The sequence below is a fragment of the Garra rufa genome, chromosome 8, assembly GCF_049309525.1.
Source record: "Garra rufa chromosome 8, GarRuf1.0, whole genome shotgun sequence".
NCBI lineage: Eukaryota > Metazoa > Chordata > Actinopteri > Cypriniformes > Cyprinidae > Garra > Garra rufa.
Genome location: NC_133368.1, coordinates 12,135,246 through 12,161,276, shown reverse-complemented (window position 1 = coordinate 12,161,276; position 26,031 = coordinate 12,135,246). Strand labels below are relative to the sequence as shown.

The 26,031-nt window shown below is 46.6% G+C and overlaps 2 protein-coding genes across 2 annotated transcripts; both read left to right on the top strand.

The window, feature by feature from the left end:
* Positions 1-6,020: 6,020 nt before the first annotated feature.
* Positions 6,021-19,761, top strand: LOC141341110 (SLAIN motif-containing protein 1-like). Its single transcript, XM_073846255.1, has 5 exons — positions 6,021-6,164; positions 7,330-7,665; positions 16,812-16,991; positions 17,098-17,371; positions 18,954-19,761. Exons 1-5 carry the CDS (start codon positions 6,104-6,106, stop codon positions 19,027-19,029), a joined length of 927 nt encoding a protein of 308 aa, XP_073702356.1. The 5' UTR covers positions 6,021-6,103; the 3' UTR covers positions 19,030-19,761.
* A 3,612-nt stretch (positions 19,762-23,373) lies between these two features.
* On the top strand, positions 23,374-23,944 carry LOC141340680 (uncharacterized). Its single transcript, XM_073845743.1, has 3 exons — positions 23,374-23,394; positions 23,478-23,641; positions 23,710-23,944. Exons 1-3 carry the CDS (start codon positions 23,374-23,376, stop codon positions 23,942-23,944), a joined length of 420 nt encoding a protein of 139 aa, XP_073701844.1.
* Positions 23,945-26,031: the final 2,087 nt, after the last annotated feature.

Genomic DNA, 26,031 nt, shown 5'->3' with positions numbered 1-26,031 from the left:
ATACTCGGTCACAGAAGGTCTGCAAATGGTCTTAGTTGGATTATAGATTTATATGCATTAGATCAGTGGTTCTCAACTGGTTTTGCTTCAGGACACAGATTTTACATTGGACAGTAAGTGATAACTCAACAAAGATGTAGCCTTTATAGCTTTGCTTATTGTGATGGTGATTTTTACTCACCGTAGTCTAATATATCTATCACCTCTCTCTAGATCCACCTTCACCAAACCACCTGAAGTCTCTCACAGGGAGGAACTGCTTAAGCCTAACCGAAAGATCTCCCACATTCCTCTATCACACGGCTACACACAGTAAGCTTGATCAAGATATCCCATCATGCAAGCATGCACACAATCTTTCCAGTGAGTCTTTTAAAGTTTGGGGTTGATAAGTGTGGCCGGGCGGGGAATAGCACGACAGAACAAGAGGTTTGGGTGAGCCCCGGAGGGTGCGTTTATTGACAATAGTGCAGAAGTGAAGGAGATAATACGGGGAAAGGGCGATGTGGCGTCTTCGGTGCTCGGTGTCTCGTGAATCCTTTGTCCCTTCGTGCTCTTTGGTGACTGTGGCCAGTGAGGGGTGAGTGCAGGAGCGTGCGGTCACCCCGAGTGAAAGCGGTCCAGGCTGGGTGCGGCCCAATCGTCACGGCGAGTCTGTGGAAGGAACGATAGAGAGAGACGGTAAGCGTTTCAGCTCTTTGGAGAAGCTTCTCACCCTTCTGTGCTTTGGGGCTCGTTTATAAAGCAGATCTCGCCGTGATCGATTGGTCCGTGTTGAGTGGTTGCAGGTGTTTCCGATGAGTTGCCAGGGCGACGCTGATTGTTCCTCGGGACTCCCGCCACACTCCCCCCCCCAAGCGACGTCCTGGTTCTGGAGGAGAGAAGAAAAGGGGGAGACTGGGGGTGGGGGGGAAGTGACCCCTGACAGACCTGCGTATGCTGCCCAGGACCGAGAGAGCCCGTCTGCGTTGGTGTTGCTGGTGCCGGCTCGGTGGCGCACATCGAAGTGGAAGTCCTGGAGCGAAAGGAACCACCTTGTGACTCTGGCGTTCGTGTCTTTTGCTCGGGCCATCCACTGTAGGGGGGCGTGATCTGTAAAGAGAGTAAAATGTCGACCCAGTAAGTAATATTTTAGCTCCAGGACTGCCCACTTGATGGCGAGGGCTTCCTTTTCCACGGCCGCGTATTTTCTCTCGGCCTGGGACAGCTTACGGCTGATGTACATGACAGGATGCTCTTCTCCCTCCTGGACCTGGGAGAGCACGGCTCCCAACCCCGTGTCAGAGGCATCCGTCTGGAGCAAGAAGGGACAGCCGAAGTCTGGAGCTCTCAGGACGGGTTCCGTGGTCAAGGCTTCCTTAATGCGTGTAAAGGCCCGCTCCGCGTAATCATTCCAGTGGACCCGTTCTGGCTGTCCCTTCCTGGTCAGGTCCGTCAGGGGGGCAGCTATAGAGGAGAAACTGGGGATAAAACACCGGTAATAGCCCGCCAACCCCAAGAAGGCACGTACCTGGGTCTTGTTGGTGGGCCGGGGGGTGTCCAGGACGGCCTTTACCTTGTTTTCCTGTGGTCGTATCAGTCCTCTCCCGACCGTGAACCCCAGGTAGCGTGCTTCGTTGTAGGCTAGGTGACACTTGCGGGGGTTGGCGGTCAGCCCAGCCCGACGGAGCTCGGACAGCACCCTGCGGAGCCTCTCCAGGTGGTCCTCCCATGCCTCCGAGTGGATGACTACGTCGTCGAGGTACGCCGCCGCGTATGTCTGATGGGGGCGAAGGACGACATCCATGAGGCGTTGAAATGTTGCGGGTGCCCCGTGCAAGCCGAAGGGAAGGGTCCGGTATTGCCAGTGGCCAGACGGAGTGGAGAAGGCTGTTTTTGGTCGGGCTTCGGGAGAGAGGGGGACTTGCCAATAGCCTTTTGTCAGGTCGAGTGTAGTGATATACCGGGCCCTTCCCAGGCGCTCCAGGAGTTCGTCCACTCGGGGCATGGGGTAGCTGTCGAAGGCAGAGACTTCATTGAGGCGCCGGTAGTCATTACAGAAGCGCAGGGTGCCGTCTGGCTTCGGGACGAGGACGATCGGGCTGGACCAAGGGCTCCGGGATGGCTCAATTACCCCCAGTTTGAGCATTTTTTGGACCTCTTGCTCTATAGCCTGCCGGCGGGCCTCTGGGACTCGATAGGGCCGTTGCCGGACGACGACGCCTGGAGGAGTGTGGATGTCATGGGAGAGGACGTTAGTCTGGCCGGGGGTGTCGGAGAAGACGTCTTGGAACTGACCGACCAGGTGCCGCAGCTCCGTCTTCTGGGCGGCCGAGAGGTTAGGGTTGGCGTCCACAACCGCGGGCTCTTGGACGGCTAGGGCGGCCACTTGGTCTCGGTCCCCGACCCATTTCTTCAGCAAATTGACATGATATAGTTGTACAGCCTGCCTTCGGCCGGGCTGTCTTACCCTGTAGTTCACCGGGCCGACTCGTTCTTCCACTGTATAGGGTCCTTGCCACTGTGCCAGGAACTTGCAGGCTACGTTGGGGACCAAGACCATCACCTTGTCACCTGGGTGGAACTCCCGCGGTTGGGCCGCCCGGTTGTACAGACGTTGCTGGGCTTGCTGGGACTTCACCAGATGTTCCCGGACTAATGGCATGACGCGGTCGATTTTACTCCTCATATCCTGCACATGCTCAATGACGGTCCGGTAGACTGCCGGCTGCTGCTCCCAGGCCTCTCGGGCCACGTCGAGGAGGCCGCGGGGTTGTCGTCCGAAGAGGAGCTCAAATGGGGTGAACCCCGTAGATGCCTGGGGAACTTCTCGGACTCCGAACAGCACATAGGGGAGGAGGAGGTCCCAATCTTTCTTGTCCTCAGCAGCTACCTTCCGCAACATCTGCTTCAGGGTCTGATTGAACCTCTCGACGAGCCCGTCGGTCTGAGGGTGGTAGACTGATGTGCGGATTTGTCGTACCTTCAGCAGCCGGCAGAGGTCAGCCATTAGCCGGGACATGAAGGGCGTTCCCTGGTCGGTCAGTATCTCCGACGGTAGCCCCACCCGGCTACACAGCAGGAACAGTTCCCGGGCGATGGATTTCGCATTGGCTTGGCGTAGTGGAACGGCCTCTGGATACCGGGTGGCGTAGTCTACAATGACGAGGATGTGCTCGTGGCCCCGGCCAGACCTCGGCAACGGCCCTACGATGTCCATCCCGATCCGCTCAAAGGGCACCCCAATGATGGGTAAAGGGATGAGTGGGCTGGGGGGAGGTTTCCGTGGGGATGTCCGTTGGCATGTTGGGCAGGCCTGGCAGAACCTCTTGACCTCAGCTTCAAGTCCCGGCCAGTGGAATCTATCACGGATACGTTGCACGGTATTCTGGGCGCCCAGGTGTCCAGCCATGGGGTGAGCATGCGCCAGTTCCAGGACTGTCTCCGTTTTCTCCTTGGGGACAACGAGAAGACGTTTTACCTCCCCCCGCCGCTCCGCGACGCAGTACAGCAGACCGTTTTGCACGACGAAGTGTGGGAGAGGGTGAGGGGCCGGAAGGACGTCCTGGCCTTCAAGGACGCGTACTTGCCGCCAGCAGTGTTTCAGCCTGTCGTCTTCCTTTTGGGCTCTTCCAAAGTCTCCCCCACCCGTAACCTGCTGGAAAACATTATGGAAAAGGTTAGTATCACGGGCGGGGGACTCACCCTCTCTCCCACTGTCGGTTGTCAGCAGGCTGTGTGGGCTCTCAGACCCCCGCGACGGCTGGCGACGTAGGCGTCGGCGTGGACGGGCGGGCTGTGTGGTTTCGGCTAGGGCGGCCTCCAACCCCGGCCAGTCCCGTCCCAGTAGCAGCGGTACAGGTAGGTCCTTGAGGACGCCAACTTCCAGAGTCCAGGCTTTACGACCTTTGTGGAAGGTGAGAAGATTAGTAAATACCTGGCGGGTATCTCCGTGGACACAAGTAATGGGCATTACAGCTTTGGGACTAGGCCGGGGTCCCAGCGTGCCGGGCCTTGCTAGGGACACGGCACTTCCGGAGTCCAGTAAAGCTTGACAGGAGCGGCCTTGAATTTTCACCGTGGTCATCGGGGCTCCACGGGGGGTCCTGCGGTGAACCACACAGCCCGCCATCCAAGGCTTCACAGGCGGAGATGGTGGGTCCGTGGGCATTGGTTCGTCGCGGGGGCTGGACGGTCTGCGCACTGGTCGTGGGATGCCCTCTGGCGGCCGTCGCTCCTGGGGCACCCTCCGGGGAAAAGGCGGCGCTCGCTCCCCGGCCTCCCGATGATAGGCTGCGTCCGCCAGTTCGACCGCCTCGATGAGCTCTGCGATGGACTTAGGGCCCCGCATGCCGGCAGCCTGCCTCATCGAGCGCGGGAGCGCTCTCAGCATCCGGTCAACCACTACCCGCTCGGCGACTTGGGCGGGGGATGGCGAGTCCTCTAGCAGCCAGTGTTCGGCTAACCGCATCAGATCGGCGGCCTGGGTGCGTACTGGCAACCGCGCTTTGAATTCCCACTCATGGAAGCGCTGGGCGGCAGTGGTCGCTGATAGCCCTAAGCGGCCTAAAATTTCTCTTTTCAGTTCATTATAATTACTTTGAGAAGACGCAGGTAATGAAAAGTAAGCACGCTGAGCTTCCCCCGAAAGCAACGGTGCCAGTAATGCAGCCCAAGTACCTCTAGCCCAGCCCTCTGTACGAGCGACTGACTCAAACATTTTGAGGTAAGCCTCAATATCATCATCTGCGGTTAGCTTGGGTAAAAGCCGAGCAGCAGTGACGCGGGGATCAGGTAGGGGAACATGTTGAGCGGCTGGTAGTCGTAGCTCTGCTAAATAACCTTGAATTTGGCCATGTTGTTCGGTCAAAAGCTCGAAACACTGTTGCTGGCGGACGCTAACCTCTGCCAGCTGTTTCACAATGTCCTCCATTTTGCCGGGGAGGGGCGCGCCTGAAAAACAGAAAAAACCGGAAGTGAGAGACGAGGCAAGATGGCGGTGTAAACAAAGAGTGTCTTGTTCGTCGGCTTCCCAGGCCCGTCACGTTGCCCGCATTCTCCACCACCTTGTGGCCGGGCGGGGAATAGCACGACAGAACAAGAGGTTTGGGTGAGCCCCGGAGGGTGCGTTTATTGACAATAGTGCAGAAGTGAAGGAGATAATACGGGGAAAGGGCGATGTGGCGTCTTCGGTGCTCGGTGTCTCGTGAATCCTTTGTCCCTTCGTGCTCTTTGGTGACTGTGGCCAGTGAGGGGTGAGTGCAGGAGCGTGCGGTCACCCCGAGTGAAAGCGGTCCAGGCTGGGTGCGGCCCAATCGTCACGGCGAGTCTGTGGAAGGAACGATAGAGAGAGACGGTAAGCGTTTCAGCTCTTTGGAGAAGCTTCTCACCCTTCTGTGCTTTGGGGCTCGTTTATAAAGCAGATCTCGCCGTGATCGATTGGTCCGTGTTGAGTGGTTGCAGGTGTTTCCGATGAGTTGCCAGGGCGACGCTGATTGTTCCTCGGGACTCCCGCCACATAAGATTTTAATAGAAGGGTCTTATGCTCACCCAGGCTGCATTTATTTGATCAAAAACAGTACTATTGTGAAATATTATTAAATATATAAAATGTTTTCTATTTAATATATATTTTAAAATGTAATTTAGTCCTGTGGTGGCGAAGCTGAATTTATCACCATCATTACTCCAGTCTTCAGTGTCACATGAGCCTTAAGAATAGAGGTTTTCACGATTTCGATCTACTAATTCTCAAAAATATTTCTTTCCCTGAGGACAAAAACATTCATATGAAGTAAAAAGAGCCAAAATGTTACTTAGCATAGGTCACCATAAATATTATAGTAGAATTTTCATTTAAGATAAAACTAAAAACATTATTAGTGAATGTTTCATTTAGTTTACATACTTCATAAGTAATGTTTATTGTGATGTCTTTTAAAATGTGTCATATTTTGTGTACTAAAAAAAACTGTGATTTTCGATCAGTATAAAAATGCACTTTAAATAAATGCACCTCTCCATGTCTTTTTCAGGTAATAGCCATCGGCAAAGGCCTCTCAGTCCTCAGTCGTCCGTAGACAGTGAGCTCAGTGTCTCTGAGCTGGAGGACGACTCCATCTCTATGAGCTATAAGCTTCAGGACATGACCGATGTGGAGGTCATGGCCCGACTGCAGGAGGAGAGTACGTCTGCTTTAATATATTGCATTGTAGATTCTATTAAAGGGATAATTCTTTCAAAAATTTAAATTCTGTTATCATTTACCCACCCTCATGTCATTCCAAACCTACAGTATGTCACAAAAGTGAGTACCATGTCAGACCATGATGCTACCACCACCATGCTTGACTGTAGGCAAGACACAGTTTTCTTGATACTCCTCACCAGGGCATCGCCACACATGCTGGACACCATCTGAGCCAAACAAGTTTATCTTATAGTCTCATTAGACCACAGGACATGGTTCCAGTAATTCATGCTCTTGGTTGTCTTCAGCAAACCGTTTGCAGGCTTTCTTGTGAGCCAGCTTCAGATGAGGCTTCCTTCTGGGACGACGCCTATGCAAACCAACTTGTTACAGTGTGGGGCATTTGGTCTGAGCATTGACAAGCTGACCTTCTACTTCTGCAACCTTCTGCAATGCTGGCAGCACTCATCCAACTGTTTTTTAAAGCCAGGTTCTGCACCTGATGCACAGAACGAGTGCTCAACTTCGTTGATCGACCCTTGCAACCCTCGACCCTCTGTTTGACCCTGACCACTGTAGTGTAACTCAGTTTCAGGGTGTTACTGAACCTCTAATAGTCTTGGCCATCTTTGTGGAAAACAACAATTTTAATTCTTAAATCCTCAGAGAGTTCTTTGCCATGAGATGCCATGTTGAACATCCAGTGGTCAGTATGAGAAAATTGTATATTAAGCACCTAACTTTAACTGCTTTAATAACTTTGTATGGTCCTGTCAGGCAGACAAAAACATAAACATGATGAATAGGACATGTGGCTTTGCATGGTTAAACAACATACTGCTGTTATCACTTAGGGTGTACTCACTTTTGTTGCCAGCTATTTTGACAATAATGGCTGTATGCTGAGTTATTTTCAGGGGACAGTAAATCTATACTGCTATATAGCTGCACATTGACTACTCTAAAATATATACAAGTTTCATTTCTATAGTATTGTCGCTTAAAAACAAAAATGGTTGTCAAAAGTCAATGGGAACCAAAAGCCGTTAGATTACTGACATTTTTTAATATACTTTCTAAAAGTGTGGAATGGGGTTGAAAATGTATTTTGTATTTAGGATGCTTTATGTAAACCCATTGACACACATGTTTGTGTTTAGGTCTACGGCAGGAGTACGCAAGCACCGCTGCCACAGCCACACGCCGCAGTGCCAGTTTTTCAGTGCACACAGGTGCACGCAGGAGCATGAGGAGTGAGGCTGAGCTGGAGGAAGAGGAGGAGTACGATCAGCTATCCGCTCCGCAGCCACGGCTCTTTCGGACGTCCTCCATGCAGCGCAGCACATCCCACTCACAGAACCTCTCCAGCATGAAAGACTGCCGGCGCAGCCCCTCCACGCCTCAGTACCTCAACAGCTTGACCTACCAGCAGCTGCACATGCCCAACCACAGCTCCAGCACAGCTACAGAGACCCAGAGCTACAGAGCCAACACAGGTCAGAATACACACCAGGGGGAATTTCCTCGGAGGAGGCAAGGGAGGCAGTGTCTCCTCAAAATATTGGATGAGAAAGCAATAGTCAACAATACATTGTAAAGTGAAAGTGAAAGTCATGACGTATTGTCAAGTATGGTGACCCATACTCGAAATTGGCCCTCTGCATTTAACCCATCCAAGTGCACATACACAGCAGTGAGAAGTGAACAAACACACACACACACACACACTGTGAACACACACCGGAGCAGTGGGCAGCCATTGCTCCAGCGCCCGGGGAGCAACTGGGGGTTCAGTGCCTTGCTCAAGGGCACTTCAGTCATGGTATTGAAGGTGGAAAGAGCGCTGTTCATTCACAATCCCCACCTTCAATTCCTGCCGGTGTGGGAACTGGGAATCAAAACATTAGGCCATGGCTGCCCCCACAATTATGAGTCAGAATTATCGATTTTTTCTTTTATGGCAAAAATCATTAGGATATTAAGTAACATTTCAGAACACCACTACTACACAAACTCTTATCAAGCATAGAGTGAAAATACACTGCTAACACTAGCAATTCAACAAGTTGGAACTACATTTTAGGCAAGTTTAATAGTTGGTTTTCCTACATGTGTAGTAAAATCCTTCCTTTCAGTTGCTCTTTTATTGTTTAAAGGTTTTATTACACAGCTCTTGAGAATTCCTTATTTTCATTGCTCAGTCACAGCATTGAGCATTCAGATATATTAATAAAATCTTTCTAAACTGTTATTTGACCATTCTTTATGGTGACATATTGGTACTGGTCACTTCACCCTGCTGAAAAAACCAGCATATGCTGGTTAGGTATGTTTTGGTGCTGGGATGCTGGTTTTAGCTGGTTTATGCTGGTCCTTTGCTGGTTTATGCTGGTCCTTAGCTGGTTAATGCTGGTCCTTTGCTGGTTCTCTTTCAAACAATCGCTCGGTATCTCACTATGGGAAACGCCCCCAGGCGTGATAGACTATGGAAGCACCAATTACACCACGTCTGTCCGGAGGATAGACCAATCACAGCTCATAAAAGGAGCCCACCCCTCTCCCTATATATACAGCTGTGATCCCCAAAAACGGCATTCTTGTTCTCTTCCCCGTGAGGACTTTCCATCAGCACCTAGGCTGCTGTCACAGTTCTGTCTGTCTTGTCTTTGGTTTTTCCCATTTGTCTTCCCCCCGTTGATCTGTCATTTGGTTTAGCCCTTCGTTATTGTTATTCCCTGCACCTGTCCTTGTAATTATTAGTCATCTGTGTCACCTGTGTTTGTTAATTAGTCTGTCTTTAAAAGTCTGTCTTTGATTTCAGTTCCCTGTCGGTCCTTTTGTAATGTAGATGTGTGTGAATGTTCCTGCCTTGTTCCTGCCTTGTTCCACTTGGAGAATTATATTAAATATATGGTATTTTGTATTTATCGTCTATCGTCTCGTCTGATCCTGCACGCACCCCTGACATAAGGACCGACCGCAACAGTTTACCCGGCACCTCTCCCTGCGTTTATTTTCCGTTTTTGTATCAGTGTTTTATTTTTTTTTCCCTTATGGATGACCCTAATGTCTTCATCATCCTCCTGAAGCAGGGGAACCGCTCTCTCGAGGACCACATCAGAGACTTTCTGTTCCTCGTGCCATCTACACACTACCCGGATAGCTGCTTGTGCACGTTCTTCCGCAACGGACTAAGTGATAACATCAAGACGCAGCTGTCCGGGGAGGGTCCTCGAGAGAGCCTTGCCGGATACATCGAGTGGGTGCTGGCGTCCAGTGGATCTTCCTGGACTGTCGGCTTCGTCGAGGAGGACGTCAGCCCCACTCACGACCCAGAGAGCAGCCAATCATCGCCCCGACAAGCAGAGCGGGAACCCGAGCGCACCGCGGATGAGGGACTAGAGCCGCGAGCGACAGAGCCAGAGCCCTCTCCGGCTGACCAGGTGCGTGAGCCGGATTCCACATCTGTGACGGTGGATTGCAACGTGGAGCAAGTGAGGGAAATGGAGAGCCCTGCCCACTGCAGCTCCGCTGGGGGTGAGATGGAACACTCTGGGGACCTGATCGACTTCTTTTCCGAAGTCGAGGATATAATATCATATGACTTAATAGACTTTTTCTCTGAGCCACTGACCTGCATAGACTTCCCTCCCACCCGCCCTCGTCTGTCTGAATCTGCCTGGTCCCCGCTGGTTCCGCCCAGCCGTCCTGAGTCCCCGCTGGTTCCGCCCAGCCGTCCTGAGTCCCCGCTGGTTCCGCCCAGCTGTCCAGAGAACCGGAGGTCATCAGTCAGTCCCCTTGCTCACCCTCAGCCCACCATCTCTGCAGTGGGCTCGCCACAGGGATGCCAGCTTACATCGGTGGCATGGCTGGAGGATCCCTCAGCTCCGCCTCCAGCCTACGAGTCCAGATCTCCACCTCGGCCCTCCGACCCTGCGGCTCCACCACGGCTCTCGACGCCCTCCTCTCCACCGTCGCCCGTCGGCCCACCAGCTCCACCGGGCTCCATCGTCCTTCCGGCTCCGCCTTGGTCAGTCGTCGACCATCCGCCGCCTCGGGACTCCACTCCTCTGGCTTCGCCTCGTCCCTCTGTCCCTCCGGCTCTGTCAGGCTCCTCCTTCCCGTCAGCATCGCCTTCGTCCTCTGTCGCTCCGGCTCCGCCGCGGACTTCCGGATCTCCGCCTCCGCCTCGGCCGCCAGAGCCTCCTGTTCCGCCTTGGCCCTCCGGATCCGCGGTGTCGCCCTGGATCTTCGGCTCTCCATCTCCGCTTCGGGTTCCTCTGCCAGCTGCTCTGCCTCTGTCGGTCGGCCCCACGGAGTCGGTGGTCCTTCCTCCACCATGGCTCCTCCCTCCGTTGGCTCCTCCGTGGGCCGTCATCCTGGCTGCGATCTGGGTCCTGCTCTCCTGCTTCAGGTCCCTCCTGTTTCCTCCCTGGCTCCTCCCACTGTCGTCGCCCCCTTGGACTGTCTTTTTTGTTACCTGGACTTTTGTTCTGGTCCTCCTCCGGGGGTTGCGTCCTCCGCCGGAGCCCCCTCCCTCATTGACTCTGGTTTTCCGCCCCTCTCGTTTTTTCGTTTTTTCCACGGCGCGAGGACGCGCCTTTCCGGAGGGGGGCGTAATGTCACAGTTCTGTTTGTCTTGTCTTTGGTTTTTCCCATTTGTCTTCCCCCCGTTGATCTGTCATTTGGTTTAGCCCTTCGTTATTGTTATTCCCTGCACCTGTCCTTGTAATTATTAGTCATCTGTGTCACCTGTATTTGTTAATTAGTCTGTCTTTAAAAGTCTGTCTTTGATTTCAGTTCCCTGTCGGTCCTTTTGTAATGTAGATGTGTGTGAATGTTCCTGCCTTGTTCCTGCCTTGTTCCACTTGGAGAATTATATTAAATATATGGTATTTTGTATTTATCGTCTATCGTCTCGTCTGATCCTGCACGCACCCCTGACAGCTGCGCTGCTTCAGTTCCTAAACGTGCCGTCAAGGTCGACGTTGCCGAACGCAGTGTAGTCAAATAAATCTGTTACGGATTCTCTGCTCATTACTGAGTTTTTATTTGCCTGGTTAGAAAATCTGTTGCGGATTTTCGGCTCGTCACTGAGCTCTTTGCATTACTGTTATTAGTGGTGTTTCCTATCCTAGCTAACGCGTTAAGGCGAGCTGAGTTTAGGAGATTTTGACTCACCATGTCGGTGTCCAAAGTCGCTGCGGAGAAGGGAAAGGAGGCCCCTTCGCGCTCATGTCCGGCAGCATGTGGATTTATGATCTCGGGCAGGGATCCGCATCCGATGTGTATCGCATGCATGGGCGTAAAGCATGCTCAGGCTGCGCTGGCGGATGCGGAAAGTTGCCTGCACTGTCGGGTAATGCCGGCCAGGATTCTAGAAAGAAGGCTTCGAGTGGTGGCATCTTCCAAAGACGATCCGGTTCTCTCCGCTGTCCCTCATTCCGTTAAGGGGGCCCAACCTTCTCCCCCGCGTGATCTTTCTTCGTGGGGAGATATAATGGATTCGGAGTCTCCGGAGTTTGCACCGCTTTTCGACCAGCAGCTGCTGGCGGGCGGCGATGAGGTTGAGGGAGATGAAGAGGAGGATGAGGAGATGCTAGCTCGCCTCCTCCGAGACGAGCCGGATGATGAGGAGGATGATGCTATCCTGTCGGCAGCCCAAACATCCAGGCCAGTGAGTGTGCAAAGTGGCGATATGGCATCGACGGTGGGGGATTGCGACTTAGTTGAGGTCTGTAAGCGTGCAGCAGCTAAGCTTGACATCCCTTGGCCCGTAACTCCTGGGGATCCGGGAGTTAAACGTGATATCTATGACGGGAAAAGGCTCCCGTCCCGCCTTCCCACGGCAAAACAACTGCTCCCCGCTTTGCCGGCGTGTATAGCATAGTGCGGTGCAAAGCAGCGGCCGTTCCATGGCTCTCGCTGTCGCGGGCGAGAGGTCGCTGTGGTTAAATCTGTCGAGTATTGGTGACAGGGAGAAACTGGATTTTCTTGACGCTCCTGTAGACTCGACTGGGCTGTTCGGATGAGACAGAGGTGCGACCTCCAGAAGAAGGAGGGTGAGGCGTTCGACATCTGTCTGCCTCGTAAAAGAGCTTCCCGTCCTCCTGTTCCCCCTCGGCCTGTTCCTCCGACACAGAACAGGAGGTTTTTGAATGCGTCCAGAACTGCAAAACCCCAGAGCACAGAGCAGCCAGCCCGCCCCCCTGCTGTTCCGAATGCTAAACCGCGGGGAAAGCAGTCATTCGCGGCAGCGGCCGCAAAGTCCAGGTCCGTTAACCCTTCCAGCAAAAAGAAGAGGGACACCTAGGACACAGGCTCCGCAGGGGAGGGACGGGCAGCACCTAGGGTTTTCTGCGATGTCCTCTCCCGAGTCCACCACGTCTGTTCTCCCACCCGCGAAGAAGCGGAGGATGTGGATTTTGGACGGAGAAACGGTTCTAAGTTGTGTTCAGGCCAGTTCAGTTTCCCCTCAACACACAAAGTTCCGTGGATTGCTGACAGCAATTCCACATGTTCAAGTGCGGAGAACGCAACCATCAAACAAATGTGGTGTGCGGAGTTCAAGCACAAGTTCTCAAGTGTATTGTCACAAAGCACTTCAGCCCCTGGGTTCACAGTCAATAAAAACACCCCTGTCGCATCCAGGCTCAATGCCGAGGGCGCAGGGAGACAAAAACATGATAATATCAAAGAACCAAGAGAAAATTCGGTCTCTGAGCCACACAGATCCTGGCCGTTTTTCTCTCTGTCCACTAGATGGCGCCAGCGCTCCATCTATGGAATCGGTTCATCTGAACCCTCTGGCTCTTCATCAGGAGGCATGGAGAGAGTGTTCTCCGCACCCGTGGGTCCTTACGACTGTAACCAGGGGTTACAGGCTTCAGTTCACTGTAAAACCCCCTCCTTTCAATGGGGTTATAGCGTCTGCAGCAAACGGGGATTCAGCTCGGGTGTTAGAAGCGGAAATATCCTCCCTTCTAGAGAAAAGAGCTATAAGACGAGTTCCAGTGGGGGAAACTCAGAAGGGTTATTACTCCCGTTATTTTCTAATTCCAAAGAAAGACGGGGGACTTCGCCCGATACTGGATCTACGTGCTCTAAACAAGCACTTAAGGGAGTAAAAATTCAGGATGCTCACAGTCGTGGCTCTCACTCGTTCAATCCGCCGGGGAGATTGGTTTGCCACGGTCGATCTCAAGGATGCGTACTTTCATATAAGCATCTATCCGGTGCACAGGAAATATCTCAGGTTTTCCTTTCAGAACGAAGTGTACGAATTTGTTACTCTCCCGTTCGGGCTCAGCTTCGCTCCACGGGTGTTCAGCAGATGCATAGAAGCAGCATTATCTCCTCTGAGACACAGGGGTCTCAGAATATCTGCTTATTTGGATGATTATCTGATCTGCGCTCATTCGCGGGAGCTCGCGGAGCAGGACATAGAGATGCTCACGTCTCATCTCACGAATCTGGGGTTCAGGATCAACTTTGCCAAAAGCCAGCTGATCCCGTCCCAGGAGATAGAGTATCTAGGCTTGCGAATAGACTCGGTGGAATATCGCGCTATGCTCTCGAAAAGGAGGATAATGGCGTTTTATCAGTGCCTAGCCCAGTTTCGCGTGGGAAACCTGGTCTCGTACAGGACCTGTCTCCGCCTTATGGGCATGATGGCTTCGTCTCTGTCTGTGGTCCCGCTGGGCTTGCTGAAAATGAGGAGCTTCCAGCATTGGGTTGCAGCGAAGCGTCTGTGCCCACGCCGGCACCTCGCACGCAGACTGAAAATTACCACGGAGTGCGTGATGGCGCTTCATCAGTGGAGAAACCCCTGTGTATTCCGGACAGGAATCTTGATGGGGAGCGTGTCTCTGAGAAAAGTAGTGACTACGGACGCATCCCTAATGGGATGGGGAGCTGTTTTTCAGGGCAGATCGGTAAACGGTCGTTGGACGCCTCAATTTCGCAGACTTCACATGAACATGCTGGAGTCTTTCTAGCGCTGAAACATTTTCGCCCATTCTTGGAGGATTTTCATGTTCTAGTCAGGACAGACAACACAACGGTGGTGGCATATATCAATCGCCAAGGGGGAACGCGTTCGTTGCAACTGCACAATCTAGCGCGCAAGCTGATTGTCTGGAGCGCAGCGCATTTCAGTTCGCTGCGCGCAACGCACGTCCCGGGAGTCCTGAATGTGGGAGCGGACCTCCTGTCGAGGGGCAACCTGTTATATGGAGAATGGGTACTCCACTCGCAGGTGGTGAATCAGATCTGGGAAATTTACGGCAGGGCTGCCGTAGATCTATACGCCTCGCGAGCAAACACAAAATGTCCGCTGTATTTCTCTGTCAGAGACGAAAATGCACCCTTGGGTGTGGATGCGCTGGCACACCCGTGGCCGAACATGTTGCTATACGCGTTCCCAGTTTAATTTCTCCCACCCTAGACAGAATAAGAGAAAACGGATTATCTCTCCTTCTGATAGCCCCTCATTGGCCAGGGAGGCTGTGGCTGGCAGAGATTGTCCAACTCCTTTGGGGAGAGCCCTGGCAACTCCCGTTGCGTCGGGACCTGCTGTCCCAAGCGGAGGGGCAAATTTTTCACCCCCATCCGAAACGAATGAATCTTTGGGTCTGGCCCGTGAAGGGTTGAATCTAAACGCACTCGGACTTCCCCAGGAGGTCATAAATACTATACAGAGTGCTAGAGCTCCATCAACGCGCTCGCTGTATGATTTGAAATGGCGGGTCTTTGATGACTGGTGCACTCGTAAAGGAGTTATTCCTTTTCAGTGTGCGGTGAGTGAGATTCTCTGTTTCTTGCAAAGCTTACTGAACAATGGGAGAGCGTTCTCTACCATTAAGGTTTACCTGGCTGCAATTTCAGCCTGTCATGTGGTCTTCGAAGGAGTTTCAGTGGGCCGGCACCCTCTTATAGGCCGTTTTATGAAGGGGGTGAGGCGTTTGAGACCAGTGTCGAAGCGACTGGTCCCATCATGGGATTTGTCTATGGTCTTGAATGCTTTGACTCAGGCCCCGTTTGAGCCTCTGGAGAGTGTTCATATTAAGTTCCTATCATTGAAAACGGTCTTACTACTTGCTTTAGCCTCAGCTAAGCAAGTGGGGGAGTTACATGCCTTATCTACCCTCCTCCATTTTCTTCAGAGGAGGAGAGGAAATTGCACACTTTGTGTCCTGTACGAGCGTTACGCTTTTATGTAAACAGGACACAGTCGTTCAGGAAAAACGATCAATTATTGGTTTCATGGGCCACTCATTGTAAGGGTAAGCCGATCTCCTCGCAGCGCCTCTCCCATTGGATGGTCGAGGCGATCGAACTAGCCTATACATCTATGGGTCTTCAGGCCCCAGAGGGCCTTCGTGCACATTCCACGCGAGGTATTTCTACCTCATGGGCCCTGTTCAAGGGGATTTCGGTGGGAGATATTTGTGCGGCGGCTAGTTGGTCTTCACCCCATACATTTATCAGATTTTACCATCTTGATGTCACTGCGCCTTCATTGGCTCATGCAGTTCTTAGAGTTGGCTCTTTGGAGGACTAAAGTCTTGTCTTCCCTTTTCGAGTCTGTTCAGGCGGCTTCGGAAAGCATGCGTTACAGGCGTTGGCTATATCATTCCCATAGTGAGATACCGAGCGATTGTTTGAAAGAGAACATTAGGTTACTTGCGTAACCCCGGTTCTCTGAGAACAGAGCGAGGTATCTCACCAGGCTTCCCTTCTCGCATAACACGGGGGAAGAGCGTGCTTAGAATGCCGTTTTTGGGGATCACAGCTGTATATATAGGGAGAGGGGTGGGCTCCTTGTATGAGCTGTGATTGGTCTATCCTCCGGACAGACGTGGTGTAATTGGTGCTTCCATAGTCTATCACGCCTGGGGGCGTTTCCCATAGTGAGATACCTCGCTCTGTTCTCAGAGAACCTGGGTTACGCAAGTAACCTAATGTTTATGCTGGTCATGTTGCTGGTCAAGGACCAGCATAAACCAGCAAAGGACCAACATTAACCAGCAACCTGACCAGCATAAACCAGCAAAAACCAGCAAGGGACCAGCATAAACCAGCAAAGGACCAGCATATACCAGCTAAAACCAGCATCCCAGCACCAAAACATACCTAACCAGCATATGCTGGTTTTTTCAGCAGGGCAGTCTGTCTCTCTCTGTTTTGATATGAAGGCTGTTCGGTAGAATAGATCATTGATTGGCGCCATCTTGTGTCTGGAAACCAAACTAAATGGCCTTAAAGTAAATAGCCTTGCAGTACTTCAGCGTTAATTTTAATAAAAATGTTGATAATAAATCTTGAATTGAATTGAATTGAATTGAATTGAATAAATCTTTTAGAATAGATCATGTGATTTCTGAAGGATCAATGATTTATGAAGGATCATGGGAGTAATGATGCTACAGGAATTACAGGAATAAATTGCATTTTAAAATATATTCAAATAGAAAACAGTTATTGTACTCAAATAAATCAAATAAATGCAGGCTTGGAGTGCAGAAGATATTAAAAAATATTACTGTTCAAAAACTTTTGACTGGTAGTGTACATTGACTATAGACTATACCTTACCTAAGTGCTTGAACATTTCAGCATGCATTGTCTTTTTTTTTTTCAGACAAGCTACGGAGGAGCATGCCAAACCTAATTCGAGCTCCCAGCATTCCCAGCGTCATCAGTGTGCCTAATGTTCCTGCTCCGACCAGTCAGATTGCCACATCGTCCTCACCTTTCTCCTTACTCCGAAACAGTCAGAGTTTTGATTCCCACAGTGCTCTGGCCAAGATACAGTCTGCAAGTAAGTCTATAACACTGTCAAAACACCATTAAATGATGAGAATTATCTTGTAGCAGATTATATCACACATTATCATAAAATTGTATTGCTGTCTGTTCAATTTCAGTTCCCTCTCCGGGCCAGTTACAGCAGCGAGTTCAGAGCGTGGGCAACTTCTTAACACGGCCCCCTCTGAAAGCCACAGCGTACGTGAGCCCAACCATACAGAGTGCCACCACAATGCCTTCCTCTGTCAGTCTCAACTCTATCCCCAGCAGCAGCATCCCCCTTCCCAGCAAACCCAGCGCCCCCTCTTCCAGTCGCAGCGCTCTACCTCGTCCTGCTTCCTTTGTTGGGACAAATGGGGCCGCACGTAGTAAAATTGCCCAGCCCATGCGCAGGTAATCATTCACAATTCTTCCACCTCTACTTGTGCCAATGTATTACTGAACATTCACTTGAGGCTTCTCGTCCAGGAGAAGTTTGTGATGCTTACAAATTGATCCTTATTGGGAAATTTACATATAGTCCACAAGAGAAAATAATAGTTGAATTTATAAAAATGACCCGTTTAAAAGTTTACATACACTTGATTGTTAATACAGTGTTGTTACCTGAATGATCCACAGCTGTGTTTTTTTGTTTAGTGATAGTTGTTCATGAGTCCCTTGTTTGTCCTGAACAGTTAAACTGATGCTGTTTTTCAGAAAAATCCTTCAGGTCCTTTGGTTTTTCAGCATTTTTGTGTATTTAAACCCTTTCCAACAATAACTGTATGATTTTGAGATCCATCTTTTCACACTGAGGACAACTGAGGGACTCATATGCAACTATTACAGAAGGTTCAAACGCTCACTGATGCTCCAGAAGGAAAAACACTGCATTAAGCAAAACTTTTGGAATTTGAAGATCATGGTAAATGTAACTTATTTTGTCTTCTGGGAAACATGTAAGTGTCTTCTGTAGCCTCTGAAGGACAGTATTTAGGCAAAATAAGAAAAATATGGAAGCCCGTTTCCACCACTGAATAAAAACTAAAAAAGCTATTGCGACTTTTTATTTCACATTTCTGTCTTTTTTTCTCACATTTTCGAGTTTACATCTCTTTTTGTTCTCAGAATTGTGAGATATAAACTCATAATAGTTATAAAGTCAGAAGTACATGATATAAACTTGAAATTTTAAGAATTAAAGTCAGAATTGTGAGATATAAACTCGCAATTCTGTGAACATATCAGTCTTTTTTCTCCTCAGAGCTGGACTTTATTACTCGCAATTGCAAGTTTATATTTCATAATTCACAAAATCACAATTTGCGTGAAAAAAAAAGTCAGAATTGTGAGTTTATATCTCGCAATTCCAACTTTATTTCTCTAAATTGTGAGCTTATATCCCACAATTTTGACTTTACAGCTCGCAATTGTCTAAGTAAAAAAAAAAGTTTAAAAAAGTCAGAACTTTAAGATGTAAACTTGAAATTGCGAGAATAAAGTCAGAATTGTGAGATTAAAAAGTCGCAATTACCTTTTTATTCCTCAGTGTGAAAAGATGGATCTCAAAATCATACAGTCACTGTTGGAAAGGGTTCAAATACACAAAAATGCTGAAAAACCAAAGAATGTGTGGGACTGGAAGGATTTTTCTGAAGAACAGCAGGCAGTTTAACTGTTCAGGACAAACAAGAGACTCATGAACAAATATCACTAAACAAAAAAACAGCTGTGGATCATTCAGGTAACAACACAGTATTAAGAATCAAGTGTATGTAAACTTTTGAACGGGGTCATTTCTGTAATTATTTTCTCTTGTCTTTATGTGAAGTATCATATTCAAGTCAGTACTAATAAAAAAAAAAAACATGCATTTTGTATTATCCCTCTTATTTTGGTAAAATAATTAACATTTTGCAGATTCTGCAAGGCGTATGTTAACTTTTGAGCTCAACTGTATTGCTGTCATTAACACTAGTCACTGTCATTGCAGTTTACTCACTCCGCCGAAGAGTGTCTCTGCTCTGAGCGCCCTGCGTGATGGCAGCTGGAGGGATGGCTGCTATTAAACTGCTCTGACCTTAATGTCTCAGGCCCAGCTGGCTGGGCACAACTGTTGCTTCTAGACCTGAAGTGGAAATAAAATAACATCAAGTGATTTGAAGTTGAAAAGTACTGTTAACAAATGCAATACAGCACCACTGCAATATGCCTGATGGCTGAAACCTAGAGCATTATGCATTCAAGTGTTTACGTGCAAATAATTTACCTAATTGCAGCACAATTTTCTAACCATTGAAACCAATTGACAAATGATATGAATAATTATATATGAACATAAGGACAGTATTGGTTTTGGTAGATGTTATGATTTAATAAGCATAAGTCATTGTCTCTCAAATAGCACTTTTATTGTTAACTTGCATTGTTACACTAGATAACCGGTAGTACCAGAGTGCTTCCTGATTGGTTTCTGTCGCGCAAGTTGCATTACTTTTTTTAATAATGCTGTTAATTATGTTGCAACATATGGCAAGAGAATGATTTGGGTGATATGATGCATTTGTAAAAGCAGATGAGATGGACTGTAAAACACTGTATACTGCTGTTGAAGTACAAATGCAGCCTAGAATAAATGGCAGCCATTCTAGATTGTATGTTTACATGATGCTCATGATACAGAGCACTGTGGACAAGACATTTGCACATCAAATGGTAACATTTGTTTTCTTTTTTTAAAGAACTGGTTTATGATGGAAGGGAATGGATAGTATCTTTTTCAAATGTTGAATAAAAGGCTTTTGAACTGAAATAAATTGTTTGGAAATGTTTTGTACTGTACCGGGAACAAAGGATGTCAGTAAAACTGAAATATGATATTCAAGAGAATGTTTGAGCTTATGGAAAAACCTTCCTTTTTCGAACTCATCCTAGGCTGTTTATCTGTTTTGCACAAAATGTGTTATGCACCATCTTGAAATACTACAGACAAAATTATAACAAAGGTAGTTTTATTAAATCATTTAGCAGATATAGGCTGATGTATTTTGGTGACTGACAAATTTGCCTATATTTTTTTTTAGCATAGCATATTATAACCAGGGTTCGTACAAGGTGCTTCAGTTGGATCACTTATCTCGAATCATTTGATTCAGATTGGGACTCCGGAGCATGTATCACAAATCATTTGATTTAGATCGGGACGTCGGAGCAGGTTCGCGAATCATTAGATTGGAAATTTGCATATTCGCAAATCATTTGATTCAGATTGGGACTTCAGAGCATGTATCACAAATCATTTGATTTAGATCGGGACGTTGGAGCAGGTTCGCGAATCATTAGATTGGAAATTTGCATATTCGCAAATCATTTGATTCAGATTGGGACTTCAGAGCATGTATCACAAATCATTTGATTTAGATCGGGATGTCGGAGCAGGTTCGCAAATCATTAGATTGGAAATTTGCATATTCGCAAATCATTTGATTCAGATCGGGACTTCTGAGCATGTATTACAAATCATTTGATTTAGATCGGGATGTCGGAGCAGGTTCGCAAATCATTAGATTGGAAATTTGCATATTCGCAAATCATTTGATTCAGACTGGGACTTCAGAGCATGTAATGTGAATCATTTGATTCAGATCGGAACTTCGCATATCGCAAATCATTTGATTCAGACTGGGACTTCAGAGCATGTAATGTGAATCATTTGATTCAGATCGGAACTTCGCATATCGCAAATCATTTGATTCAGACTGGGACTTCAGAGCATGTAATGTGAATCATTTGATTCAGATCGGAACTTCGCATATCGCAAATCATTCGATTCAGACTGGGACTTCAGAGCATGTAATGTGAATCATTTGATTCAGATCGGAACTTCGCATATCGCAAATCATTTGATTCAGACTGGGACTTCAGAGCATGTAATGTGAATCATTTGATTCAGATCGGAACTTCGCATATCGCAAATCATTTGATTCAGACTGGGACTTCAGAGCATGTAATGTGAATCATTTGATTCAGATCGGAACTTCGCATATCGCAAATCATTCGATTCAGACTGGGCATTCAGAGCGTGTAATGTGAATCATTTGATTCAGATCGGAACTTCGCATATCGCAAATCATTTGATTCAGACTGGGACTTCAGAGCATGTAATGCGCATCATTTGATTCAGATCGGAACTTCGCATATCGCAAATCATTTGATTCAGACTGGGACTTCAGAGCATGTAATGCGAATCATTTGATTCAGATCGGAACTTCGCATATCGCAAATCATTTGATTCAGACTGGGACTTCAGAGCATGTAATGTGAATCATTTTATTTAGATCGGAACTTCGCATATCGCAAATCATTTGATTCAGATTGGGACGCAAATAATTTATTTCAGATTAAGATATTGCATATTGCAATTCTTTTTATTTTTGATTGGGACTTCGGAGCGCGTAGCGTGAATCATTTGATTCACATTAGGACTTCAGAGCAGGTTCGCGAATCATTTGACTTAGATTGGAAATTTGCATACTGTGAATCATTCCATTCAGATTGGGACTTCGGGGCGTGTATTGGGAATCATTTGATTCAGATCGGGACTTCAGAGAGTGTATCGCCAGTCATTTGATTTAGATCAGAACTTCACGTATCGCAAATAATTTGATTCAGATTAGGATTTCAGAGCGCGTATTGCGAATCATTTGATTCAGATCAAGACGTTGGAGCAGGTTCACAAATCATTTGACTTAGATTGGAAATTTGCATATTGTGAATCATTTGATTCAGATTGGCACTTCAGAGCGCATATTGCAATTCTTTTTATCTTTGATTGGGACTTCGCATATCGCAAATCATTTGGTTTACTTAAGAGTGCATATCGCAAAACATTTGATTCAGATCTGGAAATCGGAGCAGGTTCGTGAATCAATTGATCAAATCATTGGAAATTGTGCATACGCGATAGCGCGGATCGCGATTAATTTTATTCAGATTGGAAGTTCGGTGCGGGTTTGTAAATCATTTGGTTGATTCAGGGACTTCGGAGCGAGTATCATGAATCATTTGTTTTCGAATCAGGATTCCGGAGCAGTTTTGTGAATCTTTTTTTTTTTTCAGTTTTTTTTTTCTAGCCGAAAACATCAAACCATAAGTGAGATCTAATTGAAGTTCTTGAAAATAAAAAAGCAGTGCTTAAAAAATCCTTAAAAGTCCTGGAATTTGATTTTACAGTATCTGTGCAAACCCGGTATAACCAATCATACACAATTCTGTTGAGATTATAGCCTAGAATCCAGACGCGCCCCTAGCGGCAGCAAATTACATTTGCTTCCAAGGGCAGTCTAGTTACTGTCAGTTCACTTGAGATTTCGAAAAATCCAAGATGGACCAGGCCAATCACGAGTCGGTGGGCGGGCTTAACATGATGACGACTGACCTGCGACCATAAGTTCCGTCAGACATTCTCTGGTTCTGTGAATTACGCGTGAGAGATAGAGCGATGGCTGCTGCTAGTGAACAACTTTCTTTCGAATCGGCTTTGGCCGTCACTCTGAAAGACTTGAAGTTAAGCTTAAGTCGTTGAGCTCCATTATCACTGTTGTGATTTGAAGATATCTATTATCACATCTCTTCATCAAACTTTTCCACAACACACATGCAAGGAACTCTCTTTTCCGTCGCTCTGACTACGTCACCTTCTTCGTTGCTCTGATTGGTTGTAGTGCTATCCTATTGCGTGGAGAGGGAGTTTGAAAGACAACCGTTTATCCCACCCCTCCGGTTGAGCCCTGTCTATGGAGAGTGCCCAGACCCTACATTTATGTGGGTCTGGCTTGTCAGGCTATTGAGATTATGAATGCAATGGCAAAACAGACGTGTTCAGATGGACGCTGGACTTTTGTTTTACCTGTGCAAGAAGAGAATAAGTCTGAACTTGATCTACTCTATCTTAACTTGTAACAAATGCATAGAAGCAGTTCAGCTGAAGAACTAGATGCATATAGTTGTACTATATCTCTTTTAAGATAATACATACAGTCTATAAACACATGCTTATTTAGTGCTGTAGTACGAATAATACTAAACAAACCCTTATGTGTTAAAGTGCAATCCTTTTCGAAATTATTCTCACTCACTCCACTAAGTGAATCCTTAATCTAAAAGCTTGAGTAAACTATGTGATGTTTTAATTTTTAACCAGGCAGGTTTGTGTTGAACAGTCTCTTTGACAACTACTGACCACTCCAGTCACATCAACAGCACAAATTTGTAAGCGTTTTAAATTACACATTTAAATTGAAATCATTTCAAGTAAAGTACGTACAACGACATTAGACTGTCTGTCCTGACAGACTTCACATTGCAGCTCTTGTTTCTTGCCTGTGGAACCAATCCTTCTGCAAGTGGATAAAATGCCAAACAAGGCACAAGAGGTAAGTCCCCTCTACAATATTGTAATTATATTAATGTTTTTTTTCCCATTATATGTCCATGCATACTTTACTTTGTCCTTTAGGATGCGGTGATCAATATGAAATCTGTGCAGGAGATTGCTAAGCAGTTAGGGTTTGAGTGGACCGTTTTAGCATTTGAACTGGGATTCACCAGAAATGAAGTCAGACACTTTCATGCCACATCCAAAGAAAAGAGGGTTCAGGCTCAGAGGATGCTGGAATCATGGTGTGTATTAATCCAACACAATGTTCAATGTTGTGGTGGAACCTTCACTGACCTCTGTTGATTGATAGGTATGAGCGTTCCTGGGACAAACCGAACAAAACCAAGCTTCTGCAGGACGGTCTTGAGCGGGCAGGGCGTCGTGATCTGGCTGAGAGGCTGCGCTGCCTGCATTGGGGTCACCAGAAGCTCAGCCGCAGAGTCGAACTGCCCTCTGCCTTCCCCTTCATCATTACCGTCCATAAGACTATAGAGAACAAAGATGCCTTGAGCAGGATTAATGTGCTTAATCGCAGTTATAACTAAGAACATTTGCCAAAGAAATAATAATTTGAGCTAAAAGTCTGAAACCACTAATGAAAATGCTTTTCATTTTTTGTTGTAAATTTATAATATAATGTAATAAAAAATATATAATATAATATTTCTAATATTTTTCATTACAACTCAGTTGTGAAAAAGGAGTGTGCTTAATTGTGTTGACTGCACACCTGAAGTTTATACTTCAAATCTTAAACGTATTTTTCATATCTCAGCTGTTTGCATTTAATGTCAATTTTAACTATAATACATTTACATATTATTTCCATAATATCATTCATTTATTATGTTAATTATATCTAGTATGATTTGAGAATGATCCAAATTTGCAATGTGGCCTCAGACTTTTACATTCCAGTGTACATAGAATATTCAGTAGTTTTAAATATTCATATTTTTTTCCCCCAATACATTCCTTGTGAACCCATTGTTTCTGTTACCAATTACATAAATCAAATTTTATTAACTGTTCTATCATTCAATCAATCTGTCATGCAATACATTTATATTTACTGTATATTCACAATGCATTTACTCATGATTTGTTGTTTTGATAATAAACTGTCTTTCTCAGTCATTGTTGTAAGCACTAGCTTTTTAATGTGTTCAGGCAAACTGCAGTGCTGCTTTATTAGTGACCCTAATCCCCCTGAAAAGCCTTTAAATCTACTTAAATTGAATGCTCAAATAAACCATGAATGTCCAGTCTGACAATTTTATGAGTACTTTTAAATCAGATCATATTAGAATTAAACTATAACTATATTTACAGTTAAAGTCAAAAGTTTACACACACCTTGCAGAATCTGCAAAATGTTAATTATTTTACCAAAATAAGAGGGATCATGCAATATGCATGTTATAGTCCAAAGGAGAAATTTATAAAAATGACCCTGTTCAAAGGTTTACATATGATTCTTATGTTGTTACCTGAATAATCCACAGCTTTGTTTAGTGATAGTTGTTTATGAGTGCCTTGTTTGTCCTAAACACTTAAACTGTCCTTCAGGTCCCACCGATTCTTTTGTTTGTTTGTTTTTTAGCATTTTTGTGTATTTGAACCTTTTCCAACAATGATTATGATTTTGAGATCCATCTTTTCACACTGAGGACAACTGAGGCACTCATATGGAACTATAACAGAAGGTTCAAACGCTCACTGATGCTCCAGAAGGAAAAACCGTGCATTAAGAGCTGGGGGGTGAAAACTTTTGAACAGACTGAAGATGTGTAGGCCTACATTTTTCTTATTTTGCCTAAATATCTTTTTTTTCTTCTTCTTCATTTAGTATTGTCCTTCAGAAGCTACTGTATAGAAGATACTTACATGTTTCCCAGAAGACAAATAAGTTAAATTTACCCTGATCTTCAAATTCAAAAGTTTTCACCCATGGCTCCCAATGCATCATGTTTCCTTCTGAAGCATCAGTGAGCGTTTGAACCTTCTGTAATAGTTGCATGAGTACCTCAGTTGTCCTCAGTGTCATGGATTTTGTATTTTTTATTCAGTGGAGGAAACAGGCTTCCATAGAAAAATGTACACATCTTCTTTCTGTTTAAAAGTTTTTACCCCTGGATCTTAATGTATGGCTGGAAAGAGCTCAAATACACACAAAAAAAAAAGAAAAAAAAAAATTCCTGAAAAAGCGAAGAATTGGGACCTGAAGGAAAACAGCGGACAGTTTAACTGTTCAGGACTAACAACTGTGGATAATTCAGGTAACAACATAGTATTAAGAATTCAACTATTATTATCTTTTGTGGACTATATGTAAACGTCTTTTATGTGAAATATCGTATTCAGGTCAGTACTAAATACAAAAATAACATGCATTTTGTATGCTCCCTCTTATTTTAGTAAAATAATTAACATTTTGCAGATTCTGCAAAACCTGCAAAAGTCTATATGTATAAACAAATGTGATGAATTTATGAATTGCTATACTTTCATGCAACACTTGCTATTTTAAAACGAATATTTAACATTGGCACTTTTGACACAATCTATATTTCATATTATTTGTCATTCTGAACAAAGCTTTAGCACGCCAACCGAACTTAATACAGAGCGC